Source organism: Pongo pygmaeus, chromosome 2 (assembly GCF_028885625.2).
Source record: "Pongo pygmaeus isolate AG05252 chromosome 2, NHGRI_mPonPyg2-v2.0_pri, whole genome shotgun sequence".
Taxonomy (NCBI): domain Eukaryota; kingdom Metazoa; phylum Chordata; class Mammalia; order Primates; family Hominidae; genus Pongo; species Pongo pygmaeus.
The window spans coordinates 120,231,355-120,258,097 of record NC_085930.1 but is presented as its reverse complement, the minus strand read 5'-3'; the positions used below and the strand labels follow the sequence as shown (position 1 = coordinate 120,258,097).

At 37.2% G+C, this 26,743-nt stretch overlaps 1 protein-coding gene across 50 annotated transcripts in view; it reads right to left on the bottom strand.

The window, feature by feature from the left end:
• The window catches only part of CLASP2 (cytoplasmic linker associated protein 2), a 213,514-nt gene that overhangs the window by 40,061 nt on the left and 146,710 nt on the right, over positions 1–26,743 (bottom strand). For 30 of the 50 annotated variants that reach the window (XM_054483442.2, XM_054483432.2, XM_054483437.2 and 27 more), the window contains 5 exons: positions 23,096–23,259; positions 21,591–21,669; positions 13,570–13,713; positions 6,769–6,912; positions 5,508–5,614 (listed from right to left, as the gene is read on the bottom strand). In XM_054483442.2, coding sequence (XP_054339417.1) covers positions 5,508–5,614; positions 6,769–6,912; positions 13,570–13,713; positions 21,591–21,669; positions 23,096–23,259 — 638 coding nt within the window. Of the gene's footprint in view, positions 1–5,507; positions 5,615–6,768; positions 6,913–13,569; positions 13,714–21,414; positions 21,466–21,590; positions 21,670–23,095; positions 23,260–26,743 lie in introns of all 50 variants that reach the window. The other 20 variants (XM_054483475.2, XM_063662062.1, XM_063662063.1 and 17 more) reach the window with 1 other exon arrangement.

Below are 26,743 nucleotides of genomic sequence, written 5' to 3'. Positions count from 1 at the left end.
TGTAAGAAGATAGAGGATTTTTAATACTGAACATTTTTTTTTTTTTGAGATGGAGTTTCACTCTTGTTGCCCACGCTGGAGTGCAATGGCGTAAGCTTGGCTCACTGCAACCTCTATCTCTCGGGCTCAAGCGACTCTCCAGCCTCAGCCTCCCTCAGCCTCCCGAGTAGCTGGGATTACAGGCTCCTGCCACCACATCCGGCTAATTTTTTGTATTTTTAGTAGAGCTGGGGTTTCACCTGTTGACTAGGCTGGTCTCGAACTCCTGACCTCAGGTGATCTGCCCACCTTGGCCTCCCAAAGTGTTGGGATTATACACATGAGCCACTGTGACTGGCCAATTTTTTTTTTTTTTTTTTTAAGGGACAGGGTCTTGCTGCTGCCCAGACTGGAGTGCAGTGGTGCAAACATAGCTTACTGCAGCCTTGAACTCCTAGGCTTAAGTAATCATCCTGCCTCAGCCTACCAAGTTGCTAGGACTACAAACACACATCACCAAGCTAGGCTGATTTAAAAAAATTTTTTTTTGTAGAGATGGGGTTTCAATGCGTTGCCCAGGTTTGTCCCAAACTCCTGGCCTCAAGTGATCCTCCTGCCTTGGCCTCCCAAAGTGCTAGGATTGCAAGTGTGAGCCATTCTGCTCTATATGTTACAGACATGAACTTTATAATCAAATGCTGAAATTCAACTGAAGCTGGAATTTAGCTACCAAATTTATCACATATGTAGAACATGGAAAAAATAGGCTAGGAAATATTTGCAATATATGTTTCTTAGATGTTGATGTATTATCCAATAATTTTAATGAATAACTTGATGAAGCACACTATAATATATGGCTAATGACAAAAATCAAGCTATTAACTATAAATACCAACTCTTTTTTTTTTTTTTTTGAGATGGAGCCTTGCTCTGTGACTTAGGCTGGAGTGTGGTAGCACATCGGCTCACTGCAACCTCCGCCTCCTGGGTTCAAGTGATTTTCCTGCCTCATCCTCCTGAGTAGCTGGAACTACCGGCACGCACCACCACGCTCGGCTAATTTTTGTACTACTAGTAGAGATGGGGGTTTGCCACGTTGGTCAGGCTGGTCTCGAACTCCTGACCTCAAGTGATCTGCCTGCCTCAGCCTCCCAAAGTGCTGGGATTACACGTGTGAATGAATTATTGTGCAAGATAGTGTGGCAATTACACCATGGAATACTGTGTGGCCATAAAAACAGAATAAGATCATGACCTTTGCAGAGACATGGATGGAGCTGGAGACCGTTATCCCTAGCAGACTAACACAAGAACAACAACAACAAAATACTGCATGTTCTCACTTACAAGTAGGAGCTAAATGATGAAAACACATGAACACATAGAGGGGAACAACACACACTGGGGCCTACCAGAGGGCAGAGGGTAGGAGGAGGGAGAGGATCAGGAAAAATAATTAACGGACACTAGGCTTAATACCTGGGTGACAAAATAATCTGTATAACAAACCCCCATGACACACATTTGCCTATATAACAAATCTGTGCATCCAGAACACATACCCCTGAACTTAAAAGTTTTTTTAAGAAGGAGTTGGGGCTGGCTATGGTGTATTCCATGGTGTATAGATACCACATTTTCTTTATCCAGTCTATCACTGATGGGCATTTAGGTTGATTCCATGTCTTTGCTATTGTGAATAGTGCTGCAGTGCACATACATGTGCATGTATCTTTATAACAGAATGATTTATATTCCTTTGGGTATATACCCAGTAGTGGGATTGCTGGCTCAAATGATATCTCTGTCTCTAGGTCTTTGAGGAATTGCCACACTATCTTCCACAATAGTTCAACAAATTTACAGTCCCACCAATAGTGTAAAAGTGTTCCTTTTTCTCCACAACCTTGCCAGCATCTGTTATTTTTTTGACTTTTTAATAATAACCATTCTGACTGGTGTGAGATGGTATCTCATTGTGGGCTTGATTTGCATTTCTCTAATGATCAGTGATGTTAAACTTCTACGTAAACAATTGTTCAAAAGGCTAGGAAAAGGAAATAAAATTTTAGTCTACTAAAGCAGTCAAGAATGTCATTTGAAATCCAGCTCATGCTTGAATCATACAAGTGTGTGAAAATTGTACACATCTTTTATTTTGCATTAAGGACCAATCTCTCATTCAGTCATATTTTTTCCTTAGAGGTATATATTCACTATTTACTTATTATATATGTTTATATATATAATTCATATATCATTATATATATAATGAATTACATAGATATATATGTAATGAATTATAATATCTATATGATTCATTACATATATAACGAAAAAAAATTAAGCTTACAGACAAAACATAAAAATAACAAATAGGGAAGGGTTAAATATATAATAAATATAAAAACAGGGTTAAATATATAAAAACATAATAATATATAATATATGAATATAAATCATTCTGTTATAATCATTCTGAATATGAAATAAATCATTCTGAATATGAAAACCATATGACCTAATGTCATATATTTACGATATATGACGTTATATATGTAATTCATTATATATGACATATATGTAATTCATTATATGTGATACATATATAATGTCATATATTCATTATATATTTAACATTCCCCTATTTGTTATTTATATGTTTTGTTTGCAAGCTTAATTTTTTAAACTCATCATTATAACTGACCTCATCACCACTTATGCTGAGTAGTATAATGTAATCGAAAGACAGTTTTCAATTTACTGGATTTATACAGCATCTCTGAGAACTATAACTATGCCATTTAATGTAATAAGCAGTAATTTATTTAAAAAGGCTGTCAGTAGGTTTTCTTTCCACTTATCAAAAAATTCCATATCCTATATATTATCAGAATCCAGCAGCATATCAAAAAGCTTATCCACCATGATCAAGTGGGCTTCATCCCTGGGATGCAAGGCTGGTTCAATATACGCAAATCAATAAATGTAATCCAGCATATAAACAGAACCAAAGACAAAAACCACATGATTATCTCAACAGATGCAGAAAAGGCCTTTGACAAAATTCAACAACCCTTCATGCTAAAAACTCTCAATAAATTAGGTATTGATGGGTATCTCAAAATAATAAGAGCTATCTATGACAAACCCACAGCCAATATCATACTGAATGGGCAAAAACTGGAAGCATTCCCTTTGAAAACTGGCACAAGACAGGGATGCCCTCTCTCACCACTTCTATTCAACATAGTGTTGGAAGTTCTGGCCAGGGCAATTAGGCAGGAGAAGGAAATCAAGGGTATTCAATTAGGAAAAGAGGAAGTCAAATTGTCCCTGTTTGCAGATGACATGATAGTATATCTAGAAAACCCCATTGTCTCAGCCCAAAATCTCCTTAAGCTGATAAGCAACTTCAGCAAAGTCTCAGGATACAAAATCAATGTAGAAAAATCACAAGCATTCTTATACATCAATAACAGACAAACAGAGAGCCAAATCATGAGTGAACTCCCATTCACAATTGCTTCAAAGAGAATAAAATACCTAGGAATCCAACTTACAAGGGATGTGAAGGACCTCTTCAAGGAGAACTACAAACCACTGCTCAAGGAAATAAAAGAGGATACAAACAAATGGAAGAACATTCCATGCTCATGGGTAGGAAGAATCAATATCATGAAAATGGCCATCCTTCCCAAGGTAATTTACAGATTCAAGGCCATCCCCATCAAGTTACCAATGACTTTCTTCACAGAATTGGAAAAAACTACTTTAAAGTTCATATGGAACCAAAAAAGAGCCCGCATCGCCAAGTCAATCCTAAGCCAAAAGAACAAAGCTGGAGGCATCACACTACCTGACTTCAAACTATACTACAAGGCTACAGTAACCAAAACAGCATGGTACTGGTACCAAAACAGAGATATAGATCAATGGAACAGAACAGAGCCCTCAGAAATAATGCCACATATCTACAACTATCTGATCTTTGACAAACCTGACAAAAACAAGAATTGGGGAAAGGATTCCCTATTTAATAAATGGTGCTGGGAAAACTGGCTACCCATATGTAGAAAGCTGAAACTGGATCCCTTCCTTACACCTTATACAAAAATCAATTCAAGATGGATTAAAGACTTAAATGTTAGACCTAAAACCATAAAAACCCTAGAAGAAAACCTAGGCATTACCATTCAGGACATAGGCATGGGCAAGGACTTCATGTCGAAAACACCAAAAGCAATGGCAACAAAAGTCAAAATTGACAAATGGGATCTAATTAAACTAAAGAGCTTCTGCACAGCAAAGGAAACTACCATCAGAGTGAACAGGCAACCTACAAAATGGGAGAAAATTTTTGCAACCTACTCATCTGACAAAGGGCTAATATCCAGAATCTACAATGAACTCCAACAAATTTACAAGAAAAAAACAAACAACCCCATCAAAAAGTGGGCAAAGGACATGAACAGACACTTCTCAAAAGAAGACATTTATGCAGCCAAAAAACACATGAAAAAATGCTCACCATCACTGGCCATCAGAGAAATGCAAATCAAAACCACAATGAGATACCATCTCACACCAGTTAGAATGGCAATCATTAAAAAGTCAGGAAACAACAGGTGCTGGAGAGGATGTGGAGAAATAGGAACACTTTTACACTGTTGGTGGGACTGTAAACTAGTTCAACCCTTGTGGAAGTCAGTGTGGCGATTCCTCAGGGATCTAGAACTAGAAATTCCATTTGACCCAGCCATCCCATTACTGGGTATATACCCAAAGGACTATAAATCATGCTGCTATAAAGACACATGCACACGTATGTTTATTGCAGCATTATTCACAATAGCAAAGACTTGGAATCAACCCAAATGTCCAACAATGATAGACTGGATTAAGAAAATGTGGCACATATACACCATGTAATACTATGCAGCCATAAAAAATGATGAGTTCATGTCCTTTGTAGGGACATGGATGAAATTGGAAATCATCATTCTCAGTAAACTATCGCAAGAACAAGAATCCTATATATTATCATTTAAGTAGTTGGCTTTCAAATAAACTTAAAATTTTTTTAATTTGCTAAGTTGCTACTTTTCTAAGACCTTTCAAGTCAAGTGGGAACTGACTTGAATTATATTAGTGCTTGCTTTTTTAAGAATGGAATTTACAGCCAAGGGTGGTACCTCACGCCTATAATCCCAGCATTTTGGGAGGCTGAGGCGGGCAGATCACCTAAGGTCAGGAGTTTGTGACCAGCCTGGCCAACATGGTGAAACCCTGTCTCTAACAAAAATACAAAAATCAGCCAGGTGTGGTGGCATGCGCCTGTAATCCCAGCTACTTGGGAGACTGAGGCAGGAGAACTGCTTGAACCTGGGAGGTAGAGGTTGCAGTGAGTTGAGATCACACCACAACACTCCAGCCTGGGTGACAGAGCAAGACTCTGTCTCAAAAAAAAAAAAGAATGGGAATTTACAAATACAAACCGTCATGAAAAATCATCCTTTTATTACCTTGGAGATAAAGTATTCTGTGATGTACTGGTAGGAGAAGTAAGAGGACTGGACCAGTTAGCTGGTGATCGTGGTGTTGGTCTTGTCAAAGGACTCCCCATGGAACTCTGATAAAGGGAGTCAAAGAAATATTAACATATTACAGGTAAATTCACTTAAAAAAACTCTTAAGGAAGCCACACAAACATTAGGTTGAACCATATTAAACGGCCATATTTACAGGTCAATATTTTAAATATTCATGTACTTATGTCTGGTTTCCGGGGCGAAAATTTCTCCCTACTTAGTAATGTAACTCTTTAGTCTTTTTCTGTTCTCACCTGCTTCCTGCTCTCAAATATTATCAACATCCTTTCCCTCAAGGATTGAATATAATTTTAAATTAGCTTCCTGTTCTGAGCTAATTTCCTTCTTCTAACCATTACTAATGCTCAAATTTTATCCCTCCTTGACTTTGCTTTACACCAAGGGAGTTAAATCTGGTCATACTATTAATATGTCTATTCTTAAGATATGATGAAATAATACCTACTCCCTTTAAAAAGATGACTGACTCTGGCTCACAAGAAGTTGTTTTAGGATTACTTTTAACCCTCTTCAGACTTTACCTTAAGCCTGCCATCAGTATACCTCCTTTGTTTGCCATCAAATGTCTTTCTTTTTAATGCTTCAGTTCAATTCTTTAGGCATATAATGTAAGTTATTTCATACCAGTAAAAAATATATATATGTATATACACATAAATATACATATTTAAATGTTTCATTTACTCAGAACTTACTTCTTCAAAACAAATTCCTGCATATCCAAGTATAAATGGACTGACAAGCCTGTGATCATTTAATGTGACCACACTTCTTAAAGCACTACCTCCTTTGAATCTTATTTGTTAACCCTGGAATAAGTCATCCCTGTTAGTCTTCAGATAAGAATTGGTTCATCTAAAGAGCATGTCCTGATTCTAATGGCTTCCAGCTGGTGCTCTCATCTATGTTTTGCTCACATTTTGCTTTTCTTGTTCATACCTGGCCACTGTTTACCACTATCCTAATGCACACAAATTATAATATAATATAAACAGGACAGGCATAGGGACTCTATTCTTTCCAAGACAATATTTAATTCTGCTCAGGAAATGCTGCCAAATAAAGTTGCAAAAATTATATATTAAGGATCAAGTTTACTTTGTATAAAAGAAAGCAATTATTATTAAATCAACCATCACATTGTATAACAGCCAAGAAAATAAGTAACAATTACCTGGGTTCCATTGCCAGTGTTACGAAGGTGATTATGAAGAAGCTTGGTAGCACCATCCTGAAAAGTTTTTGGTAAAGCTCCTAATAACATTGTAAACTCTGGGGTATTGAGTTCAAATAATGAAATCAGCACTGACTGTGCTGCCTAAAAAACAAAGGCATACAGTAGATGAATATATTTTTGTTACTCAAACAAGACTGTTTTCTTCCCCTACATTTCTGTTCAATAGCACAAAGCTTGACCATCTTTCCCAGGGAAAAGGAAGATATTCTTATTTGCTTTCAAACTGTTTAGTTGGAAGGATAAAAAAAAAAAATATTGACCTACCATTTTTTTTTTTTTTAAGGTAAGAAGGGGATATGAAAAGCATAACAAATATGACCTAACAGACAATGGAAAAGTTAACCATGACAGTTTCCAGGGCTACTCTGTTACATACTACTACAGTATTTTAGTTTTCCTAATAAACGATTACAAGGATAAATAATATCTAATCTTCTCACAAGCAGTTAACCTAATAACTCTACAATTTGAAGCTAAAGTAAGTCTGTTCTGTGGAAATGGGAACAAAATAAAGCTTACTCAGATCAGTTAAGAAAAGTTATACAATTCTTTTCTGCTTCTGAAGTAATCAACTGTATTACTAAAAGACAAACTTTGAAATTCAAATTATATAGAGACTTAAGGAGAAAGAAACTAAAATCATTTATGATCACATGACTTGTATCCAAATCTGCACACTTCATTTTGGACCTTTCTGAACCCACTCTATGAAAAATACACCTGAATATACAACACTAGGGGGAATGGTTAAATTATGTTACATTGGAACAATGGAATACTACAACACAATCTTGGAAGATGATATAGCTCTCAATGTAGAAATTGAGAAAGGTCTATTATATACTGCTGAAGAAAAACTATAAGACTGCTGTAACAGGCCAAGTGCAGTGGCTCACACAGCACTTTGGGAGGCAAAGGCAAGTGGATCACTTGAGGTCAGGAGTTCGAGACCAGTCTGGCTAACATGATGAAACTCCTTCTCTACTAAAAACACAAAAATTAGCCGGGTGTGGTGGTGTGTGCTTGTAATCCCAGCTACTTGGGAGGCTGAGGCCAGAGGATCTCTTGAACCTGGGAGGCGGAAGTTGCAGTGAGCAGAGATCATGCCACTGCACTCCAGCCTGGGAGACAGAGTGAGACTTAAAAGGGGGAAAAAAAAAGAGTGTTATGAGCACACTTTGTTAAAAACAAAAAAGTATAAGTTGTGTGGGTATATACTCTGGGTATCTAACATGTTAATAGTGCTTAAATAAAGTTATTAATATTTGCAGTTTGAAAACAAACGTTACGATCTCATACCTTTTTTGGAACCACCACATTGAATGGACCACAAGTAAACTTCAGCAAATGAACTAGTAATTGTTAATATATACTTTATTCCATCTAGTTTACTTTGGTTTGGAGATTCAGCTTTATTTGCCCAGTAGGGACAGATATCCCAATTGCTCCCAAACCATTTACCTATGAGTATATCCTTTCCTCATGACTTGAAGTGACACCTGTATAATAAACTAATCTCCTATATAAACCTAAGTATCTCTGGACCTTCCTTCATGTTCCATTGAACTATTTGTCTATTTCTGTACTAACACCACATGACTTAAAATACTATAGCGTTAGTATATTTTGATCATATCCTTCCTTTCTTGTGGTTTTAAATTTCCTAATGTCATATTTGTTTTACTAGATATATTTCATATTTCTTTTAAAATAATTTTTGAAGTCTATCAAAGTAATACACATATACAGATTTTAAAAAACCAGTTTTAGAAAAAGTTTTATAAATCTCAATTCCATTGTTCAGCTCTCCAGAGTTCCCCTTTGTAATGCTTCTTTTTACTGATAGGATTCATAGGCTTATAAAATTATTTATCAGCTTGAGACATTTTCTAGTGATTTCCTACAATAGATGAGGACTTAGGTTCCTTTCAACATCAGCTCTACCTTTTCTTCTTTCTTCTCCCTTATACTAGTCCATTTTCGTCACATCAGACAGCATAATCTTTAAAAACATAAATCATATTACTCTGTGACTTAAAAATGTGCCAATAATTTCTACAGTCACATCAGTATTCTTGTTCTTAGAATACTGCAAAATTTAAATTTTGATGAAATCCAGCTTATCTGTTTTTCCATTTGTTGCCTAAGCTTCTGATACCATATCTAAGAATCCACTGCCAAATCGGAGTTCAAGAAGATTTATTCCTGTTTTAAGTGTTTTATTTTCCTGTATCTATTGAGATGATTATGTGGTTTTTGTATTTTTACTATTGATATGGTGTATTACATTAATAGATTTTTGGATGTTAATCTAACCTTACATTCTTGGGATAAATCCCTCTTGGTCATTGATATGGTTTGGCTCTGTGTCCCCACCCAAATCTCATCTTGAATTATACTCCCATAATTCCCACGTGTTGGAGGGACCTGGTGGGAGATAACTGAATCATGGGGGTGGTTTCTGCCACACTGTTCTTGTGGTAGTAAATAAGTCTCACGAGATCTGATGATTTCATAAGGGGAAACCCATTTCACTTGGCTCATTCTCCCTCTCTTTGCCTGCTGACATCCATGTAAGACATTATTTGCTCCTCGACTTCTGCCATGATTGTGAGGCTTCCCGAGCCACATGAAACTGTAAGTCCAATTAAACCTTTATTTTGTAAATTGCCCAGTCTCAAGTATGTCTTTATCAGCAGCATGAAAACGAACTAATACAGTCATGGTATATAATTCTTTCATATATGTTGCTAAATTTGGCTTGCCAGCATTTTGTTGAAGATTAAGGCATTCATATTCATAAAGAGATGCTGGTCTATAGTGTTTTTTTTTGATGTGCGATGTCTCTGTCTAGTTTTGGTATCAGAATAAAACTGGTCTCATAGAATAAACTGGGAAGTGTTCCTTCCTCTTCTGTTTGTTTCGAAGAATGTGTGAAGAATTGATATTAATTGTTTGGTGGAATTTACCACCAATGAAGCCATCTGAGCCTGGGCTTTTCTTTGTGCAGTTTTATCCTATGTATTTTTTTTTTTTTTGAGATGGGGTGCTGCTCTGTCACTCGGGCTGGAGTGCAGTGTTGTGATCATAGTTTACTGCAGCGTTGACCTCCCAGACTCAAATGATCCTCCTACCTCAGCCTCCTGAATAGCTGGGACTACAGGTGTATGCCACCACACTCAATTAATTTTTGTATAGACAGGGTTTCACCATGTTACCCAGGCTGGTCTCTTCTGGGCTCAGGCAATCCACCTGCCTCAGCCTCCTTAAAGTGCTGGGATTACAGGTGTGAGCCACTGTGCCTGGCTTGTGCATAGTTTTTGAATACTAGATCAATTTCCTGTTATAGTTCTATTCATGCTATCTATTTCTTCTTGAGTAAGTTTTGGTAGTTTGTATCTTTCTAGGAATTTGTCCATTTCATCTAAGTTTTTTTATAAGCTCAGTAGTTACGTTAAAATAATTTTTAAGTCTTTAAATCAAATACATACTTACAGATTAAAAAAAAAAAGTTTTAGAAAATGTTTTATAATTTTTTTATTTTTATTTTTTTGAGACAGAGTCTCACTCTGTTGCCCAGGCTGGAGTGCAGTGGCACAATCTCGGCTTACTGCAACCTCTGCCTCCTGGGTTCAAGCCATTCTCCTGTCTCAGCCTCCTGAGTAGCTGGGACTGCAGGCGCGTGCCACCACACCCGGCTAATTTTTGTATTTTTAGTAGAGACAGGGTTTTACCATGTTAGCCAGGATGGTCTCGATCTCCTGACCTCATGATCCACCCACCTCGGTTTCCCAAAGTGCTGGAGTTACAGGCGTGAGCCACTGTGCCTGGCCATCTTTTTATAAATCTTAATTCCCTTTTTCAGCTCTCCAGAGTTCCCTTTTGTAATGCTTGTTTTTACTGATAGGATTGAGAGGCTTATACAATTACCTCTTCATTATCAGCTTGAGACATTTTCTAGTGATTTCCTGCTACAATACGTAACAATTACGGTTTCTTTCCATTTCTTTTTTTTTTTTTTTTTTTTGAGTTGGGAGTCTCACTATCATCCAGGCTGGAATGCAGCAGCACGATCATAGCTCACTGCACCCTTGAACTCCTTGGCTCTAGTGATCTTCCTGCTTCAGTCTCTTGAGTATCTGGGACTACAGGCATGCACCACCATACCCATCTAATTTTGAATTTTTTTTTTGCATAGATGAGGTCTTGTCATATTGCCCAGGCTGGTCTCAGACTTCCAGCCTCAAGCGATCCTCCCACCTTGGGATTACAGGTGTGAGCCACCACACCCACGTGTTGGGATTACAGGTGTGTGCCACCACACCCAGCACATTTGTAATTCCAGTAATTTGAATGTTTTCTCTTTTTACCCTGATATGTTTAGCTAAAGGTTTGTCAATTTTGCTGATCTTTCCAAAGAACCAGCTTTTGGTTTCACTGGTTTTCCCAGTCTCTATTTCATTAACTTTTGCTTTAATCTTGATTACAACCTTTCTTTTGCTGTCTTCAGGTTTAGTATGCTTTTCTTTTTCCAGTGTCTTACGGTGGTGAATTGGATTACTGATTTGAGAGCTTTCTTTTTATTGTAGGCATTAACAGCTATAAATTTCCCTAGAAGCATTGCTTGAGCTTTATCCCATACATTTTGGTATGCCATGTCTTCATTTTCATTCATCTCAATGTATTTCTTAGTGTATTTTCTTATTTCTCTTTTGATTTCCTCTTCGGCCCACTGATTATTTAAGAGTGAGTTGTTTGTGGGTTTTCTAAATACCTTTCTATTATTGACTCTAAATTCATTCTACTGTGTTCAGAGAACATACTGTGTATTCGTTCTATCATTTTAATCTATTGAGGTTTGTTTCATGGCCTAGCATGCAGAATGTTCCAAGTGTAGTTGAGAAGAATATTCTGCTGTTGTTAGATGCAGTGCTCATCACTGGAAATAAAGATCACAAAAAATGTATATTCTGTGTACTTTTTTTCTTTTTTCTTTTTTTTTTTAAGATAAGGTCTCACTCTGTCACCCAGGTTGGAGTGCAGTGGCACGATCTTGTCTCACTGCATCCTCGACCTCCTGGGCTCAAGTGATCCGTCCACCTTAGCCTCCCAGGTAGCCGGGGCTACAGGTGCATGCCACTGCATCCAGTTTTTTTTATTTTTAGCAGAGACAGGGTTTTGCCACGTTGCTCAGGCTGGTCTCAAGCTCCTGAGCTCAGACAATCCGCCTGCCTCAGCCTACCAGGGTTGAGATTACAGGCATGAGCCACTGCGTCCGGCCTATGTGTACTCCTTTTGCAGCAAATGTTGATGGAAATAATTCACCAGAAAAGAAAGTAAATAGAAGTAAATATAAGATGCAAGAAACAGGCTGGGTGCAGTGGCTCACATCTGCAATCCCAGCACTTTGGGAGGCCGAGGTGGGCAGATCACTTGAGGACAGGAGTTTGAGACCAGCTTGGTCCAATATGGAGAAACCCCAAAAATACAAAAATTAGCTGAGTGTGGTGGTGGGTGCCTGTAATCCCAGCTACTCGGGAGGCTAAAGCATGAGAATCACTTGAATTGGAAGGTGGAGGTTGCAGTGAGCCAGTATCATGCCACTGTGCTCCAGCCTGGGTGAAAAAGCGAGACTGTCTCAAAAAAAAAAAAAAAAAAAAAAAAAGATAGAAGAAGCAAACAGGGATGAAGATAAGTCTCAGGAAGATGCTCAATTGCAGGCAGACGTGTGTGCAGCAGGCCTGGGAGAAACATGTCAAAACTGGAGAAAACAACAGAATGTCTAGGAAGGAGCTCTCTAGAAAATAAAATAATGATCTATGCTTTTGAGCATATGAAAAATAATAGCCATACACATGTGGCAGAGATGTTGAAAATATTATGATACTTAAAAAAAAAAAATGTAGGCAAATGAAAAAGCAAGACAAATTATCAACTCCAGGACAAATTACGTTTCTATAAGAAAGAAAGCAGTCACAAATCACTTGGTATAGAAGTGAATACCTGCACAGTCAAATGTAAATCTTTTCTACTGATAACTAGTAATTGATTCATAAGTAGTTTATGAATACCTTAGAAAGGATACAGAAAGTATGAGAAAGCTAAGTCCTCACTTACCAAGATAGACGGATATACCTAATGTCTACCTTCATCAATAGATAAAAAAAAGTCTAAAAATTGATAAACAATAGTGTAAGCTCTCATTTGAAATGTATAGGTAAATGCAAGGGGAATGATTTGAAATATTCTGAATGGTTATAAAATTAGAGGGAGGATTGTGGTAAAGGCAGCTACTTTTGATTCTAGGTTTGAAAATTATGCTCACATTAATTGGATAAAATTTGAAACAATTTTAAAGATTTTTTAAAAAGCTCTTCATAACTCACTGCTAATTGCTAAGGTCCTGAAAATATTAGCTTCCTTCACTGGCAATCCATAATAACTGACTTGCTTTCCCAATTTATCTTCTAAACCTCATTTTTTTTTTTTGTATAATACTGATTTTTTATTATACTTTAAGTTTTAGGGTACATGTGCACAATGTGCAGGTTACATATGTATACATATGTGCCATGCTGGTGTGCTGCATCCATTAACTCGTCATTTAGCATTAGGTATATCTCCTAATGCTATCCCTCCCCCCTCCCCCGACCCCACAACAGTCCCCAGAGTGTGATGTTCCCCTTCCTGTGTCCATGTGTTCTCATTGTTCAATTCCCATCTATGATTAAAACATACCTTCCGAACATCAGAACTTTTGGGTTCTGTTGTCCAAGTGATGACCCGAGACACTGCTAGGCGAGTTTCACTGGAATTTATAAAATCTCCTGGATCCATCTGTTTGGCCAGAGTTTCTATGTATTTAAGGATAGCAACCTTCACCTGCAGAGGAAAGCACAAAGAGAAAGGACAGAAAGATGGTTATTGTGAGACACTAGAGAACATTTCAAAAATAATCAGGTGATGATGATTTTTTTTTATATACTGATAGGGTCTTACTATGTTGGTCAGGTTGGTCTTGAGCTCCTGGCCTCAAGCAATCCTCCCACCTTGGCCTCCCAAAGGGCTGGGATTACAGGCATGAGCCATCATGCCCAGCCAGGTGATTAATACTACAATCACCTACCTACCTGAGGTACAAGTATATGACAGTGCTGATGATTTTTGTTTTTCACACACAATCAGAACTTCGAGGTCCCAGGTGTTTCATTCCCCAAGTTTGAACAACTGCTGAAGACTATCTTAACAAGATTACAAACATTTCCTTAAATCAGCCCTCAGAGCTTATGGCTGACTTGGCTAGCCTCACAGGGAGCTAGTCTTTATTAACTCTGCAATTTTGTTTTTGGGAAAATGAACCAAAGTGTTTTGGAAATAAGGTATGGCAAATCAAGGTAGCAATCAAGGTGGGCAACATAGTTGTTTTTTTTGGTCAAACACAGACTCACACAATGAGATGAGGTTCCTTAATGAGTCCACCAGTCGTTAGAAATGCCTTCCAAAAGAACTGTCACAAAAATGAGTTATACAAGTACCACTGAAGAAAAGACACTTATGTGGATAAAAATGTTACGTGTGGGTTTATAATTTTTTTTTTTTTTGAGACAGAATCTCACCCTGTCGCCCAGGCTGGAGTGTAATGGTGCGATCTCGGCTCGCTGAAACCTCCGTCTCCTGGGTTCAAACGGCTCTCCTGCCTCAGCCTCCCAAGTAGCCGGAATTATAGGCACCTGCCACTATACCCAGCTAATTTTTGTGTTTTTAGTAGAGACGAGGTTTCACCATGTTGGCCACGCTGGTCTCGAACTCCTGACCTCATGATCCGCCTGCCTCGGTCTCCCGAAGTGCTGGGATTACAGGCGCGAGCCACTGTGCCCGGCCTATTCTCCCAGTAATTCTTGATGTGTAGGTGCATGGAAGGCAGATGTTTGAAATATGTATATTTGTGGAATGGTTATAATTGAGCTAATTAACATATGCCTCATATAGTTATTTTTTTGTGGTGAGAACACTTAAAATCTATTCTCTTGGCAAGTCTCTTTTTATAAATTCAATTTTAAAGTTTTATATATTTAATGTATACAAGTTTTGATACACATATACATAGTGAAACGTTTCTTATAGTCAAGCAAATCAATGAATCCATCATCTCAGTTACCCCTTTTGTGTGTGTAGCAAGAGCACCTAAAATCTACTCTTTTAGCAAAAATCCCAAATATAACACAATATTACGAACTATGGTCTTCATGTTGTCTGTTAGATCTCTAGACTTATTCATCCTATAGATCTGCAACTTTGTATACTTTGACTTACATCTCCCCATTCCACATCCCCTCATTAGCAATTTTCAAGTATACAATACATTGTTATTAACTATAGTCACCATGTTGTACCTGTGCACTTAAGAAACAGCACATGACATAATAAACAGTCCTTTGATACAGCAAGGATGCTAAACACATATTCAATGTGCATTTGCTGACTTAGAATAAGGAAGGTTTAAATGTATGACTGAAACTTGAGAAAAAATTGTCAAATTTTAAGGTAATATGTTTTTCTATGTTTTTTCTTCCCTTACTATCGATTTTAATGTCATTTTTGTCACTCAGGTGAAATAAGGTCTCTGGGAAGTGCCATACTGAATAAATTCACAGGAGGCAAAATATTAAAATAAGGTTCTGACACTTGTACATTCTTCCCTTCCTACTTCCAGTTAAAAAAAAGAAGAGATAAAATTACATTTTTCTTTCATAATGAATTTTAAGAAGTATTTATAACTTTACACAGTCAACAAAAGCAAAAATAGACAAATGAGATTACATCAAACTAAAAAGCTTCTGCATAGCAAAGGAAACAATCAACAGAGTGAAGAGACAACTACAAAATGGGAGAAAATATTGTACTGTAAACCATACATCTGATAAATGGTTAACATTCAAAATATATAAGAAACTCACATGACTCAACAGCAAGAAAACAAATAAACTGTTTAGAAAATGGGCAAAGTATCCGAATAGACATTTCTCAAAGAAAGACATACAAATGGCCAACAGGTATATGGAAAAATAATCAATATCAGTATTCATCAGGGAAAGGCAAACTAAAACCACATTTGCGATATTCACCTCACACCTGTTAGAATGACTGTTATCAAAAAGATGAAAGATACGTGTTGGTGATGATGTGGAGAAAACGAAACTCTTCCACAATGCTGGTGGAAATGTAAATCAGTACTGCCATTATGGAAAATAATATGGAGGTTCCTCAAAAAATTAAAAATAGAACTGCCATATGATCCAGCATTCCACTAGCGGGTATATACCCAAAGGATATGAAATCAGAATGTGGAAGTGACATCTGCACTCCCATGTTCACTGCAGCATTACTCATAATACCAAGATATGGAATCGGCCAGGCGCAGTGGCTCACGCCTGTAATCGCAGCACTTTGGGAGGCCGAGGTGGGTGGATCACTTGATGTCAGGAAGTCAAGGCCAGCTGGGGCCAACGTAGTTACACCCCATCTATACTAAAAATACAAAAATTAGCCGGGCGTGGTGGTGGGTGCCTGTAATCCCAGCTACTCGGGAGGCTGAAGCAGGAGAATCGCTTGAACCTGGGAGGTGGAGTTGCAGTGAACCGAGGTCGCACCACTGCACTCCAGCCTGGGCAACAGGAGCGAAACTGTCTCAGGGGAAAAAAAAAAGGTAATCAACCTAAGTGTCTATCAATGGTTGAAAAGATAAAGAAAATGTGGTATATATACACAATGGAATACTATTCAGCCTTACAAAGAAGGAAATCCTGTCATTTGTGATAACGAAGATGAACCTGGAGGACAATACGTTAAGTGAAATAAGCCAGACATAGAAAGACAAATACTGTATGATCTTATTTACATGCAGCATGTAAAAAGTCAAATTTATAGAAACAGAGAGTAAAATGGAGGTTACCAGAGGGTAAGGGACTGGAGAGATGTTGGTCAAAGGGCACATTTCAGTTAGACAGGAGGAATAAGTTTAAGAGATTTGATTTCTCCATTAGCCAGGAAGATGCTGGTGTAGAGGTTGACATAGCTATCAAGGACAGTAACTACCATGACTCCCGGTGCTATGATGAAACCTCAGATGCACGGCCTTCTGGCCAAGCGTCTGCAATTTCATATTGTAGGAGCATTCATTGTATCCCTGGGGGTAGCAGCTCTTTATAAGTTTGCTGTATCTAAACCAGGAAAGAAGGCACATGAAGATTTCTACAGAAATTATGATTCCATGAAAGATTTTGAGGAGATGAGAAATGCTGGTATATTTCAGAGTGCAAAGGGATTATGGAATATAAAGAATTTCTTCAGGTTGAATGACCTAGAAGTTTGTAACTGACTTGTGTTTCTGAACTATGAATTATGAATATGTGGGGTAAGAAATAGTTTCTCTTGATAAATAAACAATTAACAACAACAAAAAGAGACCTGTACATCATGGTGACTACAGTTAAGAACAATATATTGCATATTTGAAAACTGATAAAAGAGTGAATTTTATGTATTCTTACCAGAAAAAAAGATACACCTATGAGGTAATACAAATGTTAAATAACTTGATTTAGCCATTCCACAATGCATACATATATCAAAACATGTTATATGCCATAAATATATAGAATTTTTACTTGTCAATTAAAAGACATATTTATAACTTTAAATAAATTTATTGCAAAAAAACAAAAGTTGACCTATTAGCCATTAAAATGTGTAGTAGACAGGAAAAGAGACTTCTGGTTAGTTTTAACGTACCAGGCACAATTAAATTATGACAGCACATAACAGTCTGATTTTTTTTTTTTTGAGATAAGGTCTCATTCTGTCACCCAGGGTGGAGTGCAGTGGTGTCATCTCGGCTCACTGGTAGCCTTGACATCCCAACTAAAGTGATCCTCCCACCTCAGCTTCCCGAGTAGCTGAGATTACAGGCATGCACCACCACGTCCAGCTAATTAAAAAAATTTTTTTGTAGAGATGGGGTTTTGCCATGTTGCCCAGGCTAGTCTCGAACTCCTGGGCTCTGGTGATCTGCCCACCTTGGCCTCCCAAAGTGTTGGGATTACAGGTATAAGCCACCATTCCCTGGCCAATATTCTGAATTCCTAAAGCAATGTCATTCTCTCTCAGTGGAAGGTGACTGTGTTAAATCAAAAAATGAACATCAATGTATTTTGTTTATAATTTGCCACCATCAATAACTGAATATATTTATTTACACTATGTGAGATTCAATTAGTGCAGTGCCTTGGCAATTTATTGTCATGCAAAATTTTACAAGGGTTTCACAGAATGTATGTGTTTACTATACTAATAGGCAACATAACCACAATACATATATAATCATTTGAACATGTATATTTATTAGGATATTTTACAAGGTTATACCTAGTTTATAATTTTAATACAGCAAACATGTATTCTTTTTCAGAGAAGGAAAAACAATCTAGCTGCTAAAGGATGTGAAATTCTTTAATTGTTTGTGAAACCCAGAAAAAGAGGTCAGCAAAAATTACATTTATCTTTAAAGTATGACTAATTCAAATAAAATCACTTTGTATTGCCATTTCCCCCATTGCTTCCTCTTGACATGTAATCACATGACACTCTGAAAGAGATGTAAAATTTTATATAAACATCCATCATTTATCTGAAAGATCAATAAAAAAAATTTCTAGATCTGATACTCAAGTTACATGTGGTTTTCTATAATCTGTTGGATTTTTTATACTTAATCCTGTCACCCACTTGAAAGCTGGTTTTATTTTTGGCATAAGGTATGGCTCCAATATAACTTTTCCCTGCTATTCTAAACACTGGTGTAAGAGTTGAAAAGTGATTTTCTTTTTCTTTCTTTTTTTTTTTTTTGAGATGGAGTCTCACTCTGTCATCCAGGCTAGAGGGCAGTGGCACAGACTCGGCTCACTGCATCCTCTGCCTCCTGGGTTCAAGCAATTCTCCTGCTTCAGCTTCCCGAGTAGTTGGGATTACAGGTGCCTGCCACCATGCCTGGCTAACTTTTTGTATTTTTAGTAGAGACGTGGTTTCACCATGCTGGCCAGCCTGGTCACGAACTGCTGACCTCAGATGATCCACCTACCTTGGTCTCCCAAAGTGCTGGGATCACAGGCGTGAGCCACTGTGCCCAGCCAAAAAGTGATTTTCCCTCATGGATTTGCTAATACATCTATATCTATATTAAATACATATTTATAAATAATTTAGGCTTTTAGAGAAACAATCTGTGATTCCAGTTTCCAGCATAATGTTTTCCAATAGGAAAGTGAATTTTAATTTGTGCATATCTCATTTCAATCTTCGCTTTGTCCTCCTCTTCAAGTCTCCTGTAACTTATTCTCCCTGAACTCAACTATCAACCCGTTATTTTTATTTATTTATTTTTTTGAGACCAAGTCTCGCTCTGTCTCTCAAGCTGGAGTGCAGTGGCATGATTTTGGCTCACTGCAACCTCTGCCTCCCCGGTTCAAGTGATTCTCCTGCCTCAGCCTCCCGAGCAGCTGGGACTACAGGTGCCCAACATCACCCCTGGCTAATTTTTGTATTTTCAGTAGAGACAGGGTTTTTCCATGTTGGCCAGGCTGGTCTCAAACTCCTGATCTCAAGTGATCCACCTGCCTCAGCCTCCCAAAGTGCTGGGATTACAGGTGTGAGCCACTGTGCCCAGCCTCACCCTTACTTCTTAAGCTGGTTTAGACCTTCATTTGCACTGGTCCATGAAACATCTCTATATATATTTTATACTTTTTTCTTTCTTTCCTTTCTCTTTCAACGGACAGGGTCTCACTCTGTCTCTTAAAAAAAGAGGCTCCCAGGCTGGAGTGCAGTGGCGTGATTAGAGCTCACTGTAACCTCACTCCTGGGTTCATGCGATCCTCTTGCCTCACCTCCTGAGTAGCTAGGACTATAGGCATGAACTACCACACCTAGTTAACTCTACATACATTTCAGTAGCACTTGAACACCACTACAGGTACCTATATCATAACTTTTATTACTGTTATAGAGTTTATTATAATTATAGTTAATAATGATAAAATTACAAGCTTTGTATTCCCAGGAACACCTAGCACAATGCCTTGGTCATAAAATGAGTTAAAAAATATCTATTAATAATATCAAGTAAATTATTCTTCTGCAGGTCACTTTTCAAAATCAAACAGATGAAATCTCTTTCCCCAAGCAGCTCTAAGAAAACAACATTATATTGAGTGTAAGTTGTGAAAGGAAAATAAAATGGCCTATGCCAAAAGGAAAGTTAAGCTTGGGAACTGAGTCATTCAAAAAACTGACTCCCATTTGTTCATACACAGACAGCTGCAAGATAGAAGGCTACATCGCTCTTCAGGTGGTCTCCCTCATGCTGACAATGTAAATTAACAGTTTATCTTCACAGGTAGAGGACAACGATGAGACTAGAAATCATACCCCACTCACTCAGAGACAAATACATTTACTTCTTCCTCTACTCTATGTTTACTTTCTCTTAGGTAAGATGCAGATTTACTGAGTACGAGATGAATGCCTGACTGTTCCTCTTTCCCCTCAAGCTGGCTCTTTCTCTTTTAAATATTAAAGTCCTCAAAACCCTCTCTGGAAGAAAGAACAGGCTTTCTTCTTGTATCTCTTTCTGCTGGATGCATCCTCAATCTTGGCAAACTAAACCTCTAAATTGATTGAGACTTGTCTCAGACACTTTTCGCTTTACAAAGTCAACCCTGATAAGAAACATAATTGTGATTCTGAGGCACAATTGCATTCAGAAACTTAAGGGAAAAATCAATCCTGGGCAGTAACGCTTGTAGAAATATATTTCGTGCAGGATAGAGCAGAAAAATATAGGACTCGTATAAGCACATATGCTTGTTATTTCCCTGACTTTAATCTCATTTAATAAAAACTAAAAAAAAAAAAAAAAAAACCTTTAGCAAAGAATTCAGGAGCTATTCTTTTACATTATTTTTTTTCTTTTATGTAAAATTTAATAATCATTTTAAATCACAAATTGGAATCCATTTAGTTTTTACATTAACTGAAAAATGTGTGTATATTAACAAATGAGAAAGTTAATGATAACTCCAAATGTTATGCATACATCAGAAAAAAAAAGAAAGTTACTATTTCAGTTAAGGATAATTGAAGAAAGGGACTGAGATTAAATTTAAAAATTTTTGTTTAGTTAATACATAGGCAAAACTGACATTTTGCCCAAAATACCTGTTAAAACGCCTGACACTTAAAAAAAAAAAGTAATGGGAAATCACAAACATAAAATTAGATAAGACTTTATAGAGTGAGTTTGCATTACCAGCTTAGGGTTAGATGGCAATAATGTGATGCCTTCCAAACATGTATCACCATTAAGTTTCTCCAGAAGACTTAAGAGTCTGGCATTGCATTTAAATAACATTTGAAATCAAATATGTGCATGCGTAAAAGGCTTACAAAGGTTAGTAGTTGAATATAGATGCAAACACTGCAGAGAGTTAAGAAAAGAAATAATGCAGATGAAAACAAAAACAATAAAACCTTGGAGCTCCAAAAAGAGTGAAGCTGGTCCCGAAGTGCTGGCTTGACTGTCTGAAAGTTTATAAAAACAAAACCCACTGATTGAACAGCTTCTCATGTGACAGAAATACAATCAACATAACTTTATTAATGAATACTTCAATTCTTTATGTCTTCAAAAGATCTCAAATTTTTACCTTTAAGCTTGGTGTTTGGGTCTGATCAACTGTAAATCTCATTAGAATATTGAACTGAAGATCATTTGGAAAAGATTCTCTGAAACAAGAACAAAGCAAAACGAAACAAAAATTTAGTTAGCAAGTATGCATGTAACAGCAAAAGACTATGCTTAATACCAAAACATAATGTCATCCAAAAAACATTCATGAAGTAGTATCTGCATGTGGTATAAACTACCTGGTATAGTATACAATAAATGCATCCTCAGAAGAATATGAACATCTGAATTTGTACTCAGTACAGGGTTAAAAAGTAACTCTACAGGCCGGGCGCGGTGGCTCACGCTTCTATTCCCAGTACTTTGGGAGGCTGAGGCGGGCGGATCACCTGAGGTCAGGAGTTCGAGACCAGCCTGACCAACATGGAGAAACCCCGTCTCTATTAAAAATACAAAATTAGCCAGGCATGGTGGCACATGCCTGTAATCTCAGCTACTCGGGAGGCTGAGGCAGGAGAATCGCTTGAACCCGGGAGGCAAAGGTTGCGGTGAGCCGAGATTGCGCCATTGTACTCCAGCATGGGCAACAAGAGTGAAATTCCGTCTCAAAGAAAAAAAAAGCAACACTACAGGAAATAATAGCCTATCTTGCCTCAACTGTAGATTTAATCAGAAAAATGTATTCAGTAAAAAGTTTAACATTCTCAGAAATGTTTCTCTACACCTAAAATCTGAATTCTGACTCACCTCAACCTAGTAAACAGATATCTGAAATAAGTGACTTCAACAATCTACACAAGAAAGTAGAAATATATCATTGGTTCAAAACCTTCTGAAAAGAGATTTAGAATATTTAAATATATAATAAAACATTGTTTAAATACACAGAAAATATTTTTTATAGTAGACTAAATAAAATCTTCAATCTTCAACCTTACTTTGCTGATACCTCTTTTTTTTTTTTTTTTTTTTTTTTTTGAGACAGAGTCTCGCTCTGTTGCCCAGGCTGGAGTGCAGTGGTGCAATCTCGGCTCACTGCAACCTCCACCTCCCGGGTTCAAGCGATTCTCCTGCCTTAGCCTCTGGAGTAGCTGAGATTACAGGTGCCTGCCACCACGCCTGGCTAATTTTTGTATTTTTAGTAGAGATACGGTTTCACCATGCTGACCAGGCTGGTCTCAAACTCCTGACCTCAAGTGATCTGCCTGCCTCAACCTCCCAAAGTGCTAGGATTACAGGTGTGAGCCACCATGCCCAGCTGCTGATACATCAATTAAGATAAAATATCACCTTGAACTACTCAACCAATATTAATACAATTTTTATAAAAGAAATGCAGGGCTTGACCTAAGGAAAAATGTTGCATTAAATATACAATATGAATGGGCATAATTAACAATCTTCAAATGGAGTCCATGCAGTCTAAATTGTTCAAAGGGACTCAGAAATCTGAACTATTAACATAGGGGTTAGATATTCCTAGTTATTATCAGGTTAACTTGAAATATATGAAAAAAATATTACCTTGTAACATCAAGGGCTTTCTGAACTTTTGCCTGAACAGATCCAAGCAAATCAGCACCCATTTTTTTTAGTAGTTGTGTCAGCAGTACAAATAACCAATCTTGAAGATCATCTTTGTGGACTTGTATGAAATCCACTAGAGTCTCCAAAAACATGCTGAATACCTACAGTTGATAAAGGGGAGAGGTAGGGAGAAAAAAAGAGGAAATATTGACCTCTATGTTCAATTCAAAGCAAATATAGAAAGGAACACAGGAATCAGAGGTACAGCGATTGGCAGCCAAGCGGAAAAACAATCTCTCTTGCTTTTCATTGGACTCTGTGATACAAGAGTACATCTGAACTGTTATCCAACTTCTGCAGAAGTTCGACAATTAGCTATTCCATGCAGCATCACTTGGTAAAGAAAGTTTGGCCATAATGGCTGGCACACCTAATATTATCAATGATGCCACAGCTTAAACTGGTTAAAGTGAAATCCGTTTTGTATAAAATGTAGGGGAAAAAAACTATAGTTTCACTAACTCTCAGCTTTTCCGAAGTGACACTGAGTAAATGAGAAGATGACTACAACGACCTTAAAGTATAAAATTTATCTGGCATAACAGACTAATTAGAGAATCCTCAGATTTCTCAAAATGACAATTGTCACAAATAATTTGGTATGGGATATATTATTTGTTAAAACTGCCTCAATGGTAATTTTAAATGATTTGAGATAACTGTAACTGCATCTAAAATAAATCCAAGATGAATGTCTACATCTAAATTTTAGTGATTTTTAAAAAGTCCTAGATGGCATACTATTAGTCTCCATACCCATTTATGGGTTTTTTACTTACTTCCAATATTAATCTATTTGTTTAAACATTTTTATAAGGTAGAAAAAAATTATTATAGTGAAGGGAAGCTAATGTTTATAAGTGATGTAGCTCATTAAAATACTTATGAAAAGTGACCTTTATCAAGGCTGTATCTCTTTATAAGATGGTCAACACCATACTGGAAAATTAGTTTCTAGGTAAAGAAGAAAAAACTGTCAGCCATAACGTATTACTGGACAAATCATAATAAACATTTTGATCATAGATTGAAAACTATGGGTTAAAAAAATCTTAAAATTATTAACTTTTCAAGTTAATCTCAAAAAGTAAATATGTTAATTTGAGAACTAAGGGTTTTGCTCTCAATGTATATTTTATTTCTTGAATTCCCTTTATATAGGTATAGATGAACTCTTCGTTTTTTTTTGTTTAGAAATGAAGGATTTTCTTTATCAGAATCATAATTAAGCTTCAACATTTAAACTGAGTTAAAAATAAAAATATACTTTAGCTATTTGCTTAAGACGCTCTATACCTGTAACAGCAGAAACTATAATTAAATTTTTGAGTATTCTCTGGTCCCCAGGCAGTGTGTGCTTCAACACTGTTCCTACTCACAGTGTGGATTCCTTTAACTCTCGTCCCACTGCTACCCCCATAATCCCTCAAGAACCTGGATTCTCTTAGATTCCAAACTTGGCCAACTGCTTCATTAAACTGTCTCTGTCCTTCTCCTGAGGGCCAGGAATATTGTCAAGGAACTTCACTAGTTTGTCTATGACAAATGCATGTAACTAATCTGGTACTCATTCTTACTGTTACCTAGCAAATCTGTTCAGTGATGTGCTGGCATCAGTTTGCACCTGTCTAGAGAGTCAATTGTTAAATATTCAGGAATTTTGTGAAGTGGTTGGTAGCTTGAAATCTACCATGGGATAGGAGTATTTACATCTCAGAAATGGGCAAACACTACATATTAGAGCTTCCTGCCTCTCCCCCAAAGCTCATTTACTAGGACACCATTACCCTATTTTTTGGTTCACTTTCACCCTTGTTTCAACACTTGTCTATGCTCCTGAAGATTACAAACTCAAGCTTTCCTATATGAAAATCCATTCTGAAAATCACAGACATTAGAATGCCTAGGTCAACCTCCTATTTTATGGATGAGGAAACAGGGAAGCAGAGAATTACATGACCTGCCCAGTGTTTTACAGATGGTTAATAGCTAGGCCAGGACTTAAAGCTAGGTCACTTGGTTTTCAGTTGTGCTCTATCCACTCTATTACCAGATGACCTAACTTATCTTCATTATTGTCATTCAACATGAAATTCTCCATTGACTCTTCCTTCAATTTGATTTCCTCTATACCTATCCTTCTAATTTATCCAAGATAGAAGTAATTTTCTTCATTTTATGGCTAATCTATCTACTTTATATTCTTGCTCTCTAAAACATGGTCTCCTCTACTATCTTTACTCTTTTGTTCTCTACCAAAATCCTTTGCTTACAGATGCAGAAGTCATCCCAAGAAATTATCTCTCTGCTTCCATTCTATTGCTCCCACCAATTACTTTCTAATCATGATGTATAAAAGCTTCTTCATTAAGTTTAGTATGTTTGGCCATTCTGTAACTTGACACTGCTTTCCTCTTACTTCCCTTCTTTCTGGTTGCCAGGAATTCCCCTTTTGCATGTCTTCATCCTGATTCTCTTTTCATCATAAGTGTGACCTACTTGACACAGTCTCTCTGATCTATCCCATGAGGCCTGAGAACCTGTAGAACAGCTTTTTCCTGGCCTTCTCCAAATCTGTTTACCACACCATCACTAAAGGCACCAAGCCTTTCTGACCTCAGGTCTGGATTTCTGTAGTAGCCTGACTTTAGTTTTATATTTCCTGTATACCAGGGATCAGTAAACCATTTTTGTAACAGGCCAGATAGTAAATACCCTAGGGCTTTCCAAGCCATATGGTCTCTATCACAACTACTCAACTTTGCCATTTAGCACAGCCACTGACACTACATAAACAAATAAGCATGGCCGTGTGTCAATATAACTTTATTCACAAAAACTGGCAGGAGGGAAGATGTGGCCTGCAGGCTATAGTTTGTCAACTCATGTCTCTTTGTCACCATCAGATTGTGATATGACTCTTGGGATGGAAACAAAATCCTTTACTGTCCCTTCACTGTCTATAAGATAATGTCTAAAATACTTAGACAAGTTTCTAACTCCAAATTGATCTTGGGCTAGCTGGAAACATGAACTCTTTATCCTTGAACACATCTCATATATCCACCCTCATTTCCTAACTCATCCCCACTCCATTCATTTACACACAGTATGTGACTCTCTATAGAATTTACTACTCAAGTCCTAGTCAAGAAACTTCTTGGACTGCAAGACAGGGCCACTGATCTTCCTGACTTAAAACTCACAGAGGGACAAACTATTTATGGTGCTATTTAGCTTTTTCTGTATTTATGTTATTTTCCCATCTCTAACACATACCATTTGAAAATAAAGACTATATTTTTATACAGTCTTGTGTGTCACCAATTAGAACTAGAACCAGGCTTAAGGTTATCAGAGGCTGAGAACCCAATAAAAAAGTTGGTCGATGAAATCAAGTGAAATTTACTCTCTAATTGGTAGCCAACCCTTTTTCTTCAATGCAAGGGAAGACCTTCCCTTTATTCTAGCCATGATTAACTTCTTTTTATTTCCTATAAACTTTCTAGCATCTCCCACTTCTTTTTCTGGACTCAGGCTAGCTACTTCGAATAAGCCCTTTATTCTCACTCTGACATATCCGAA